General features: G+C 42.7%; 1 protein-coding gene across 2 annotated transcripts in view; it reads left to right on the top strand.

Annotated features, from left to right (window-relative positions):
- pou6f1 (POU class 6 homeobox 1) overlaps positions 1-12,576 on the top strand; it is a 96,585-nt gene that overhangs the window by 56,480 nt on the left and 27,529 nt on the right. For both annotated transcript variants that reach the window (XM_063037412.1, XM_063037413.1), the window contains exons 6-8: positions 6,887-7,059; positions 8,104-8,217; positions 10,218-10,436. In XM_063037412.1, the coding sequence (XP_062893482.1) occupies positions 6,887-7,059; positions 8,104-8,217; positions 10,218-10,436 (506 nt within the window). The remainder of the gene's footprint in view (positions 1-6,886; positions 7,060-8,103; positions 8,218-10,217; positions 10,437-12,576) is intronic.

The raw sequence follows: 12,576 nt of genomic DNA, 5'->3' as shown, positions 1-12,576 counted from the left end.
TAACTATAGAGGAACAAGTTGGCTGGAAGTATGAATAACTCTGGACTGAGGGTCTACTGTACTGCAGTTGGGATACTGTCTGATCCTGGAGGCTTCATTGCAGCTAGTGTGGTGAACCATTTCTCAATATCACACTATCAGATAGAAATGATGGAAGTGGAGAAGCTGGGATAATAGCTTTGTAATACCAATTCTGATGATGACATCCTTCAGACCAGTTCTTCTTTCACCATAGTTGCCGTCCACCACACTTGTCAGGGTTCTCAACTATGTCGATTCCATTCTATTCCCCCTGCTTCTGTTCTCACACCCTCTCCTTCCACCCAGTGACAAGAGTTATCTTGGCCTCACCTACCACCCCACCACCAGGATCATCCTTTGTCATTTCTACTGCCTTCAATGTGACTGCACAATATCCCTTCCTTTCCAATTCAGTATTCTGAAGGGATGGTTTTTACCGCAGCCCCGATTGATTTTTCTGTCTCCACTAACGCCAACTCACAGCTCTTTCCTACACAACTGCAAATGATGTAACATCTGTCATTTTAACCACCTCCTTTCCCACTACCCAGTGAAACAATGATTCACTTGCATCTCTTTCAATATAGTATACTTCATTTGGTGATTATGATGTGGCTTCCTCTACATCGGAGAAACCAAATGCTGATTGGGTGACTGCTTTGCAGACCACCTCTGTTCCTATTCTGATCACTCTATCTTAAGGCTTTTGTATCACTGACATATAAATATGTAGTTATTGATCACAGCTATAGTGAGGTGCCAGGATCCATCAGACCATCGTTGAGCATATCATTGCAATGCTCAGTCAATGATTTTGGTCCCATAAAGTTCAGGCCTGCATATGCAGACTCCTCTCAGTCTCCACCCAGCTAACAGGAGTCACCTACCACTCATTTCCAACCTGCAGCCTACTTAAACCCAGCCATCAGCCATAATCTTTGTTCACTCATAAGAAATAGCCAGCTTCATCCAGTTGCTTCTGCAGTTTATTATTACAGTGATTACTCACCGCTAAATTGTCTCTGCTGCTCTGCCTCAGGATAGGATGAGTGAACCAACACTTGACCCAGAAAAGTTTTCTTGTCTAAAGGAGGTTGTCTGTCGACATGAGCACACAATCCAGAAGCAGCAGGAAACTATTGACCATCTGCTCATTACTCTCAACAAACTCTCTGTCTCCATACAGCAACAACGCACCAGTCAACCTCCTGCCTTGGAGCCCTGGATTTAGGTGCATGAATGCTTCAATGGATTCCCAACCCAGTCCTGCAACTTCCTGTCCCAGTGCATCTTGCTTGGAACTGCAGACATCTCTGTATTTTACGGCCTGAGCCAAGATTGCCTTCGTCATTTCTCTCTTGACTAGGCAAGCTCTGATCTGGACCACTGCTAGCTGTGACAATAAACCCCATTTGCAAATAATATGAAGATTTTAATGAGGCTTTTAACCATCCGGGAAGTGGAAGGAGGTAGCAGATCAAATAATTTGCCTGCTTCAAGACTTGTGCTCAATGCTGGATTACACCGTGGAATTCAGGATCCTTGCGGCATAGTGCAGCTGGAATGTGGAAGTTCTGCTGGCCTATTACCATCACAGCCTCTAGAAGCACTTGCAAGACGAGCAGTCTACCTGGGAGATGCCCACTGACCTCGAAAGGCTCATCACTCTGGCCCTCTGAACTGACAAATGGAATGACCCTCCAGATCATCAGCCAGAATCCTATTTCTGTTGCAACCATTTCAGCTGCAGGACCCTCATCATCAATGCCTCCAGAACCCACGCAGGTAGGGAGAGCACCCTTAATTCTCTCCCCCCCCCCCCGAGTATGAGCATTGATGGAGAAACAACTTATGTGCTTACTGCGGAGAAGCTGATCACCCATGCATCATATTCCTATTGTGTCCGGGAAACAGCACCATCAGGTAGAGACAAGGGTCCTTTTATCTAGTAAGCTCCCTCTGGCCCCCTTATTCCAGCACGATAGCTCAACGCTCTCTCTGTCCATCCTCTGACGGCTCTGTGCACACAGGAGGCTCTGCTGGATTCTGGTGCAGCAGGCAACTTTCTGGACTGGACTCTGTGCACAGCTTGGACTCCCTACTGTGAGCCTATCTCTCACCCCGTCTGTATCACAGCCGTTGGCGGATGTCCCCTGGAGTCTGGGATGGTCGGAGCGTGCACATGGCCGGTGAGCATGAGCATGGCAACTCCATCCTGACTTGCCCAACGCGCTTCTCATTCTGGGTTACCCCTGGCTCTCCTCTCAAGCCCTCACTTCACAGTTCATTGCTGAGTTGGGGACCCACCTACCTATAAACTTCATTGACTTCACCCCAAAAATCAGAGGAAACCCTTAACCTTACCAAGCTTTCACAGGAGTACCATGACCTTGCCATTGCCTTCAGTAAGAGGGAGGCAAGCACCCTGCTGCCTCACAATTGCGTGATCAACCTCCTCTGGGCACCACCCTGCCCTGGGGTCGTCTGTTCTCTCTCTTCCCTCCTGATAAATGACTGCCTCATTGTAGCACTACAGCACGGTTTCGTTTGGCTATCCCAGTCCCCAGCGGGTGCAGGATTCTTCTTTGTAAAAAAGAAAGATAGGTGTCTTCATCTCTGCATTGACTATGGTGGACTTAACAAAATCACCATTAGGAACTATTGCCCTCACCCTTGATGGATAACACATTCGAAACACTCCATAGGGCTCAGATCTTCCCCAAACTGGATCTGTGGAGTGTGTACAACCTGATCCGCATCCACCAGGGGGATGAGTGGAAGTCGGTGTTCATAACATCCAATGCCACTATGAATACCTGGTGATGCCTTTCAGACTTTCCAATAGTCCAGACATTTTCCAAGCCTTCTGTCCACCTCTGTCACTTCATTCAGTCCTTCAGCGTCTCCTCAAAAAAGCAACTATAATGCAAGTTAGAAAATGCCAGGTCCACACCCCAGTCATTTCCTTCCTGAGTTATGTCCTTTCTCCCCAATGCATAACCATGGACCTAGAGAAGGAATGACCCCTGACTGCGCTCCCTCAAACAGCTACAGCGCTTCTTGAGCCTCTCCAACTTCCACCGTGTTTCATCAGGAGCTACAGCCAAATCACTGCTCCTCTCACCTCCCTCACTAAATCACCAACCTCACGGATAACCTGTTCTGCTGTAGCGGACTATGCTTTTGAGGAGTTCAAGAGACACTTCACTACTTCTCCCATTCTCTGCCATCCAAACCCATCTGGACCTTTTGTGGTAGAAGTGGATGCATCTGATGTGGGTGCCAGAGGAATCCTCTCCCAGCAAGGACTGGATGGGAAGACACACCTTCGTGCCTTTTCACTCAAATTCAACTCTACAATGCTCTGTTACGGAGTAGGAGACAGGGAGCTACTCACCATTAAATGGGCCTTGGTAAATAGAGATAGTGGCTGATGGGGAACGCTGAAACATTCCTGATCTGGACTGACCACCAGAATCTCATATCCATAGAACAGACCCACCAACTCAACCCAAGTCAGGCTTGCTGGGTCCTCTTCTTCAAGCAATTCAACTTCACCATCTCCTACTGACCCGGCTCCAAGAACACGAAGGCAGAGCTCTGTCACTACAGTTCAATCCAGCTGAAACAGAGATTGACCCTCAGCCCAGATTCCCAGATCCTCACCCTGATTATCTGGGACCTTGAAAACCAGATACGCCAGGCCCTACAGCACAAGCCTATTCGACTGACACACCTGATAATCGCATGTACATACCAGTGGCTGGGTGCTCTGAAGAACTCCTGTGGGCCCACTCCTCACCCCTCTCCAGCCATCCAGGCACACAATGGACTCCAGATTTTCTATAACGCGGTTTGGGTGGCCAACCATGATCTTAGATGTATATCAGTTTGTTGCTGCCTGCCCTCAATGTACCCCATCCAATTTCTCCAACCAACGGCCCCCTGGGCTCCTGCAGTCCCTACTGGACCCTCGACGCCCGTGGTCCCACATCACCATGGATTTCATCACTGGTTTCCCACCTTCCGATTTGGCCATGGTGATCATGACAGTGGCGGAACAGTTGTCCAAGGTGGCTCACCTCATTGCTCTCCCTGGACTTCTGTCAGTCACTGAGGTGGCAGACCTAGTTCTCCAACATGCAGTTCACCTCCACAGTTTACCTCAGGACATTGTGTCGGACCGGGGCCTACAATTCATCTCCCGCTTCTGGCAAGCCTTCTGCTCCCTCCTCTGCATCTCAGTGAGTTTGTCCTCTGGTTATCACCCAGAGACCAATGTACACTCAGAAAAAAACTCATCAAGTGGAGAAGTTTCTGTGATGTTTCACTGCCTCTAACCCTTCCATGTGGAAGAACTATCTGCTCTGGGCCAGACTGTTCCCACAATCTACACACAATACCTCCTCTGCCATGGGTATATCACCCTTTGAAGTGTTCATGGCTACCAACGTCTGTTGTTCCCCATGGAGGAACCAATGGTGGAGGTCCTATACACGGCACATCCAACACGAAGGACTCTCTTCACGTTACTCTTATCAGGAAGGAGGGAGAGGAGCCTGAAGATACACACTCAGCATTTCAGGATCAGCTTCTCCCCGCCCCCCATTAGATTTCTGAACGGAACATGAACCCATGAACACTACCTCGTTATTTCTACACTATTTGTTTATTTTGTAAGTTACAGTAATTTTGCATCTTCTGCACTCTACTGCTGCTGCAAAACAACAACTTTCATGGCAAGTCAGTGATAGTAAACCCGATTCTGATGCGGGGTGGCTTATTTTTGTGTTGTAAAGGGGCGATGATTACGAGTTCACCATACTTAGAGGAAATGGGATGGGAGGAACACCATCTCGAGAATCCTAAGAGACAGAAAATTCATAAACACGAGGAATTCTGCAGATGCTGGAAATTCAAGCAACACACATCAAAGTTGCTGGTGAACGCAGCAGGCCAGGCAGCATCTCTAGGAAGAGGTACAGTCGACGTTTCAGGCCGAGACCCTTCGTCAGGACTAAACACCTTAAACTACTTTTTATAATGCTGTTAATTATGTATTTATGCACATTTTATTCCATCTCCGTACTTTAACCTCTAACTTTATTTTTATATAATTCTTTATTCTTTATAATTGTTGCATGTCCCAGTCTGACCAACACACGAATAAAGTTGATTCTTGATCATCACTCTTTTTAAAAGTAACTAATGAAAAAATCTGCAATTCTTCATTAGTTCTGGATGGACAAGTGCTGACTTCCAAACAAGTGGGACCATAGCTCTCCCACTGCCGCAATTGACCTACTGATTCTCTGTAAATTCAGTTCACTATCATCATACATTTCTATGCACTTTAAAGTTGCTTTATGAGGTTAGCTACAACTTTTGAGCATACTACATATGCTCTGAGTTGCATTTTCTTAACTTTATTGCCATGAATTCCAATTTATAGGACATATATTCAAAAAGAGGAAAACATGTTGGTACTGTATAGTTTATCTGATGATAATTTAATTACACATTGTTGCTTAGTAATTCTCATATGGGATATTTCAATGCTGTGGAACTCACAGTACACTAGAATAAATACACCTTTCTGGTTTAAATTTCAGAATATTTCTCCAGGGCAGCCTTTTTGTAACTGTGTGACACTGGTATAAAGGGATATTAGAAATCTAGTTGATTTTTTAATGAATTCTGATGTGTTAATCTGTAACCCTGAGGTGAAATTAATACTTATTAATTTTTGGTCCTGATGCAGGATTTCAACCCAAAATGTCAGCAATTTCTTTCCTCCCATAGATGCTGCTCAACCTGCTGAGTTCCTCCAGCACATTGTTGCTCCAGATTCCAGCATCTACAGTCTCCTGTGTCTTTATTAAAGTTTGCTGATAAATGCTAGATCTCACCAAGCTTGTGTATGTTGAGTCCAGGCATCTGAATAGAAAGAATAGATTTTCTTGTGAAAATTCCTCCTTTATGCTTGGTGTATAATCTTCTACTTCCCATCTGAAACCTGCACAGCTCGGGTGAAATGAATGATTCCACACTTTTGGACTAAGCTGTTGTAACTGACTTTTGAAAGTTTCATTAGTGAAGCCCCCGATTTACACATCACAGAACTTTGCTGTAAAAGGTGATAATTTCCTGCAGTACAAGTTGTATGTAAAAGTTGCATTAGTGCAAACATGATAAATAATTCCATATTAATTCTCAACTTCAATGGCATAAAAGAGGAACATCCTTCTACTGATAGAATTGACAGCACAGGATGTTTAGCCTTCTGACATGTGTTTAAAATGTATCTGAAAAATATGTGATTAGCACAGAATAATGAGTGTATGGGAGGCAATTTAACATCTGACATCCTATCACCTGAGAGATCCAGTTCATTTTCACATCTTTGGTGATATTTATAATGAACTCATCATTTAACCATAACAGTTTTTATATGATCTGTAACTTGTTAAATAAAAGAAATCTAGATCACAGAGTAATTCTGAATGGGTAAATTGCTTTAGATGTACTTTCATTTGAAGCTGTACCAATTATATATAATGTGCGTGTTCATTATAGAAATTTGTCCTCAGCCATGCACTTGTGTACAGAGCTAATGCAATTCAGAACCAAATTTAAGAAGCAGAATCCAAATGCAGCTGCTACTATATGAGCACATTTACTGCAAATGATCAAAGATGAATTTCTATCTCAATATATTAATAAGGGGGCAGTAGGTGACATTTATTATTGACTGAGATTGTAGTAAATCCAAGATTGAGAAACTTACATTTCCTGAATTAGAACAGCGCTGGGTTTTAAACAAAACTATATCTAATTAATGGATTTTCCCCCAATTCTCTTGTAGCTGCTTCATTGTTGAATACCACACTTCAGCCTACACAGCTTCAACAGACCCTCCAGCCTCAGGCCACTCTACAGCCCCTTCCTACATCGACTGTACCTCTGAAACAACCAGAACCACAAGCTCAGATCACTTCCATCAACACAGTTCAAGGCCTGACATTTAATCAAACAATAGTGAGTCACTCCAATGCATTGCAGAAAGTTTTAATCTCCATTTTGCTGAAATCCTATTTTGAAAATGAATCCAAATTGTGGTGTTTCAAATGCTAAGAAGAATAAGTGGAGCAGTGGAACAATGAAAAAAAATCTCAAAGAAATAATTTTAAAACTTCCTAAGATAGCTTGATTATTTGTAACAGTTTCTTATTCTAAGGAAGATAGCATGACTAGAACTTCTAGAAGTATACTAGAAGTCTGCAGCAATAGGGCACCAACAACAGTTTCAGTAGTTGTCTGTTTGCTATTTTTTTTGTTGGAGTTCCTACCTTGTACTCTCTTCTCAAGGCCAAGCTTAGGAAGATTGTGGCCTCCTCAAGGTGGAGGAGAAAGGTGCATCAGAGCTTGGCATTTGGTCGTAGGTGAGGGTCAGGAGCATGAGAAAGGAAGATACCAGCACGCGGAGAGAAGTATGGGATAAGGGCTTGGAGTGGGAGAAAGGGAAGGCACCAGCATCTATGGAAGGATTGGTAAGGGAGAGAACGGGTGAAGAGAAAACAATACCCATTGATGAGGAGACATGTGTTCAATGGTAATCTATTCCATCCAGTTTGCTGCTCCTGCACCTACATATGATGCCTTTCTCTTTTATGAAGTGTATTCCTTTGGACTCTTGAAAGTACAATTCCAACATTTGGAATGCTCAAGGTGAATTGTAGAATTTGGAGAAAGGTGACAGAATGATCATAGCTTCTTAATTGAAAGAGTCTAAAGGCTTGTGAGGAGCAGCTTCCTGGATGATTATGGAACATTAGCCATCTGTAAAAAAAAAGAAGCCTGTGCCCAAAGCAGGAAAAATGCATAACGCAGTCATCAAGGACTTTTTTTCTCCTTCATCCTCACATAGTTCTAAATACTGTAATATACAGCAGAGTCAATCAGAATGAAAAGAATTAGTTAAGAACTTGGGTATAATCAGTGTGAAATTTATCTTTAATGATATTAAAATATAACAGTGTTGTTCATATCAGAACAATTGTATTTCTTTTCTTCATCCAATAGCTCAATACTCAAGCTCCACTTGTTGGCTCTTTGGCTGCCGCACCAGTTATTGCACACGCCATGCCTGGTTTACAGGGAATTATGAGTCAAATCATAACTAATACACATGGACAGGTAGGTCTGCTATAACTCAGAAACATATTACATTTCGTTAAATATTTGTTATATAGGAAAGTTAAAAGTAATGGAGGCTAAATTTGGTAATCGTCAAAACAGGCACCGGGATCCAATAACTTGTTGCTGAGTGCTTATTACTATGACTCCAACCACAGTTTGGGTAGATGGTTTGCTCAACAGGGGTTCAGTATCAGTAGTGGTTGGCATTGCTTTAAACCATTCTGCATGGTTTGAAGAAAAGTTACCATTGTGGCTGGAGTAAGTCCTGGAAGTCCCTCAGGAACTTATCCTGACCTTGGAGACATTGGGGAATGGCATAACAAGGAAGAGAACATGGGCTATAAAAGGAAGTGAAGAGGAGGAGGGCAAAAACCCACCTCTAAAAGGGAATGAGGACATATATTCATTGCAGTCTGTGGTATAAGTCAAGCCCCAAGAACCTGGATGCAGTGATACAAGAGAATCCAATAACCTCAAGGGCATGGTGAAGGTCAGTGAATGCACCTTCAAATGCCAAACTCTAATTGCTCAGTTTCTATTGCCTATCTCCCATTATTAAACTAGCAATAATCTCTGATCAATCAGAACATATCTAACATTCATAACAGCAAACAATCTGCTAGAGGAATGAATTGAGCAGCATCTGTTGGGGGGTGGGGGAGACACAGGGGATGAAGGAATTATCAATGTTTTGAAATCCACCGTCAGGACTGGGACTAGTTTCCCCCAGCAGATTGTTAGTTGCTTGATTATAGCATCTGTGATCTCTTGTGTCTCCATTCTAACATTCATAGGTTTACCTCACCCCTGCACACGTATGACTGCTTCAAGCCTCACAGGAGTACAAAGACAGTGTTGATGAAGGAACACTGCTGCAAATTCCACTCAGCCTTGCTCAGATACTTGAGACGCGTAATTTGGAGAATTGCTTAGAGACAGCATCCTTACTTAGTGCAATACTGCATGATTGCCTTGCTGCCATGGCTGGAGGTCAAGGTTAGGGTAGCTGAATGTTGTTCCTCACCTAGGTTCAGCTAAGAAAATTGTTCAGTGCAGAACCTCAGCAGATTTGGCCTTCTGCATTAGTGCCCTTAGTAGTATATACACACATTGGACCAAAATGGGACTTGGCGCCCACAAAATCCAATGCTTGGCATTCATAATAATATTAGAAAAAGACACATATGTCAAAAGAAAATCACAGCCATATTAAAGCAATAAAAGCAAACAGCTATTACCTACGGTATTTTTTTTCAAAGTGAAACAAAATATATTTATGTTCAGTAGCTTGGATTATAGACAGCATATAGGCAGTAGCTGCTGCTACAAATTAAATATGGTGACTTTGAATATAAGAATCACTGGTATAGGTTTATTCTGAGTGGTCATAAGAGAGGAATTCATAACTGATTCATAAGTACTGAAAAGTGTTTAAATTATTTGCAGATCTTCCCATTCTATCTGTGTATACACTGTAACTTGTATCTCAGCACTGTGATACTTTGAAACTAGGTCTCCAAACTGTCAGTTCTTAACAGTTTACATTAATGATGACATTAATCTACAGTATATTATTTGGTAATGTATCTTGTTTCGTAAAATTCTTTGATTGTTTATGTAGCCAAACCATGCATACAATGTAGGTTCCTGTCCAATTAAATGGTCTTGTATTGCGTGATGTGGATACCCTACTTCAAGCATAAGCAGGTATAGACTGAATGGCTGGGAAGGGTGAAATTCTCTGAGGTACTAAGCAATATGGCCTGAAACGAACTGAGCAATGGGAGAACTTCAGACCTGAGAGTGGGACAAATTCATCCACATCAATCAAAAGTAGAAGTTGGTGACATCAAGGTAGACTGCTGAAAATATCTGAATATTATTTCCTAATAAGGTATCCTAAATCACTATGTCCATAAGATATTACTGTTCCATTTGATGCTGGCAGCTGTAGCCCTTGCAAATCCTTTCACTACTGTTGTTGTTCTCAAATACAGGTCCTAGGAACCCTGCCCTTAGTCATGAACCCAGTCACAATATCAACAACCAGTACAGTGACAGCAATGCCACCACAGGGTCTTCAAGTGCAAGCAGTTACACCACAGATGCTGTTGAATGCACAAGGTCAAGTCATTGCAACTGTGATCAGCAACCAGTTTGTGCCAGTTCTGAGCCGGCAAGGAGGTCCCCTATCGTCTGTAAAGACATTACAACAGGTAACTCTTCCTAGATTTGGTTCAATTTCAGTAAAATCAGTTTTCAAAATATAATTATCTGTTGTAAGTTCAGTTTGGGCACTGTTAGTTGAAAAGGACTAGCTTGTCTTTGTTTTATGTCCTATTTGAAAATTGAATCTGCTAATACTGTATATATTATTCATTCTATAAAGAAGTAGCTTTATTATCTGTTTCCAGTCTGTATCTTTCAGTTTAAAAAGAATGTTTTTATGTATGAATGGGAGATGCAAGACAATCCAACAGAAGCAGCATTTCCACAGACTATTTGTACTTAAAGAAAAACTACTAAATAAAACAGCTATATTATGAACAGGGATCAGGCATTGCCTGTTAACAGAATTACAGCACAAAGAGAAACTGCTCTTGCTCATTGGTGCCGCAAAGGTGGATGATACAGAAACCAAAAAAGCCTCCTCGCCAAGATCATTGCCAGTAACCAGATGTACCAGCACCATATCCTGGTACAACCATCCAGTAATAATAAACACTATCATTACCACATTTGAACATTTCTAGATTTGCTGCTATGTATGATCCCACATCACCAGAGGAATTTCTTCACACTGTTGTAATCTGACAATGTCACACAGATAGCTTCATACTGTTGATACTGGACACTGGATACTGTTGGTATCCAGAATGTTAAAATGCTCTTTAGACAGTTTATGTCAGACAGATTAAGAGGAATTTTAATGCCCCAAAAATGAGCAGGTTTGAGTCAGATAACATGCAAAGCTTTTTAAAAAATCGTAAACCCAAACCCAACCTGCCTATGGTGTTGGCCTGTAAGTCAAAGTGCTCCAAATCACAAGGGGAGGGAGGTGCTTTTGCTCTAGACCTTACACATTGCTTAGAGAAGGACAGGATCAGGATTGGTTTGGTGTGACCATTCATGTAAAGAGTAAGTGGAACTCTACTAAAATAGAAAGTTGAGGACCTGCAGAGGTTGATCTTGTCCAACACATACATGCTATTTGTAAGGATGCCAAATGTCTGTCTAAACTTCCCTGTATCCAGGATCAGAAGGGAACATCTAACTTTTCTTTTCACATTGAAAACCATCTTCCTGAAGCTCACTGCTCTTATGCCCTCTTATTTCCATAACAAGCTCATGGACTTCTTTCCCACCAAGTGACTTTTTGCTCTACTGCAGCTGCCATTTCCCTGACCACCCTTAGTCTATCTGGCCAAACGGCCAGTGCTCTCACCAATTCAACCTTCAACTCACTTCGTTCTCTGCTTATGTCCTCCTGCGTGCTCCTCTGGTCTCTGAGGACAATCTCCTGCTTCCTTCCGTATATTCCCACCAAACTTCTGAACAAACACCCAACATCCCTTCCTGTTTCCCATGTTAGCTGATTTTGAAAGTTCTCTTTATTGACCCCCTCTACAAAACAACAACCATCACATCTCTATCCTTGCAAATGATGGGCCCTTCTCCAACCTCCTTTTTCTCCTCTGAAACCTTGAACATAAATGGAACTCCTGGTTCGAATTTGTCCAATCAGATATCCAATCTGCCCAGCTACCAAAATAGCAGCCTCAAAGCCTAGATTCTTCGCAGTGTGGAGGAACAGGAGAAATCTTGCAGTCAACATCCATTGATCCCTCAAGGTTGCTGTATGAGTTGATAAGGTTGTTAGGAAGGTGTATGGCATGTTGGCTTTCATTAATCAGGGATTGAGTTCAACAGCCGCGAGGTAATGTTGCAGTTCTATAAAACCCTGGCAATACCCTGGTTGCCTCATTTACAGGAAGGATATGGAAGGTTTAGAGAGGATGCAGAGAAGATTTACCAGGATGCTGCCTGCATCAGAGAGATTATGAGGATAGGTTGAGTGAGCTAGGGTTTTTCTCTTTGGAGCGAAGGAGAGTGAGAGGTGACTTGATAAAAATATACAAGATGATCAGATGCATAGATTGAGCGGACAGCCTGAGACTTTTTTCTCAGGGCGTAATGGTCAATACAAGGGGGAATAATTTTAAGCTGATTGGAGGAAAGTATAAGAGGGATGTCCGGTAGGTTTTTACACAGAGTGTGGTTGTGTGTGGAACACCCTGCCAGGGGTGGTGGTAGAGACAGGTATATTATGGGCATTTAGAAACTCTTCGATAGGCA

This window comes from Mobula hypostoma, chromosome X1 (genome assembly GCF_963921235.1).
Source record: "Mobula hypostoma chromosome X1, sMobHyp1.1, whole genome shotgun sequence".
In the NCBI taxonomy this organism is placed as follows: Eukaryota; Metazoa; Chordata; class Chondrichthyes; order Myliobatiformes; family Myliobatidae; genus Mobula; species Mobula hypostoma.
Note: the sequence above shows the minus strand (reverse complement) of the source record. Positions and strands in the feature narration are given on the sequence as shown.